Source organism: Lactuca saligna, chromosome 4 (genome assembly GCF_052625555.1).
Source record: "Lactuca saligna cultivar CGN05327 chromosome 4, ASM5262555v1, whole genome shotgun sequence".
Classification (NCBI taxonomy): domain Eukaryota; kingdom Viridiplantae; phylum Streptophyta; class Magnoliopsida; order Asterales; family Asteraceae; genus Lactuca; species Lactuca saligna.
The window spans coordinates 279,286,198-279,287,665 of NC_136420.1; the positions used below are offsets into that span (position 1 = coordinate 279,286,198).

Consider the following 1,468-nt stretch of genomic DNA (forward strand, 5'->3'; position numbering starts at 1 on the left):
TACCACCTAAATTTCCCAATCAAAAGACGCAACCACATGTCATGGACATATCTACTGAAGAAGAAGCCATTTATGATTTCTTGGAGGCATTATAAGAAAACACAAAGCAACCCGAATCAATGCCAAAGCAAAACAAAATCGAAGAAAAAGGTGAAGCTGATTAACCGTTCTCACGTCGTAAGAAACAACACCTCACGTTATGGGTTGGGTCTGATTAGAAAAGTTCGACTTTTGTCAAGGCATAGCAACCTCTATTACTGATTCCTTCTAGAACTATAGGGCATCCATTAGAACAAGAGCATAATAAGTTTATGAATCAAGTCAATGGCATTCCAAATAATACCCCATTTATTGAAGCCTTAGCCAAAGTTCCTATATACGCTAAATTTTTCCAAGATCTCCTCGACACTCGCCAAAAATTAGAGAAGACTTACAAGGTAGTTCTTAGTAAGAAAAGTTCAATGGTAAATATGGAAGGAATACCAAAGAAAATGGGAGATCCCAGACGCCTTACTCTACCTGGTGAGTTTGGAAATAACACGAATACATTTTCCTTAGCCGATTCTAGAGCTAGTATAAACTTCATGCCTTATTTGTGTTACAAAAAGCTCAACCTTCCAGAATTGAAAACCACAAGAATGATATTTCATACGGAAAATCATTCAGTGTCTCCTCCTCGAGGCATAATTGAAGATATATTGGTAAAAATTGGAAAATTTGTTTTTCCAATTGATTTTGTGGTGATAGACATGAAAGAGGATGAAGATGTTCCTATTATCCTTGGATGCCCATTACTTAATACCATGCGAGCCTTAGTAGATGTTCTTGAATCAAATCTCATGTTGAGAGTAGGAAGGGAAGAAATGGAATTCGAAGTTGAAGAAGGATTTGAGAAGGCTAAGATTCACGACGAAGTGTTCTTTATGGACAAAGACAATAAACTTGAATAGTTAGAAAATTTAATGGAAGAAGAGGTTTAAACAAGGGAAAAGCCTAAAGAACAATTCAAGGCCACTAAACCGAGAACGTTGATACCGATGATCTTTGAGGTTTTTGCCTTTACTACATCAAAAATACAAGATGAAGCGGTTTGAAAAACTGAAGAGCTAAGTTCAAGTGATAAGGAGGATGATCAAGTAGGAAGGGAGGTAAATTTTGTCAAAATGGAGGTAGACAGAAAGGGGCTCACAGAGAAGCAAGTGAAGAACTCAAATAATGAAAAATCCAAAGGAGTTAAAAGAAAGCACAAGGCATGCAACGTTAAAACAAAGAAAGAAAATTCCAAAAAGGCACATATAAGAAGGGTACAAGCTTACAAAAGAACGTGGAAGGAACAGAAAGAGAAAATGGAGATCCTACCTCCACCCGCAACAATTTAGAGCAGGGAGGAGTCCGGATGATGACTCCGTAAAAAGAAGTGCTTCTCGGGAGGCAATGCGAGCCCGATTTGAATTTTATCTTCTTTAAG

General features: G+C 37.5%; 1 protein-coding gene across 1 annotated transcript; it reads left to right on the forward strand.

Annotated features, from left to right (window-relative positions):
* Positions 1–470: 470 nt before the first annotated feature.
* Positions 471–950, forward strand: LOC145040693 (uncharacterized). The gene has a single exon (XM_078988600.1). The coding sequence runs from the start codon at positions 471–473 to the stop codon at positions 948–950; it is 480 nt and encodes a 159-aa protein (XP_078844726.1).
* The last annotated feature ends 518 nt before the right edge of the window (positions 951–1,468 follow it).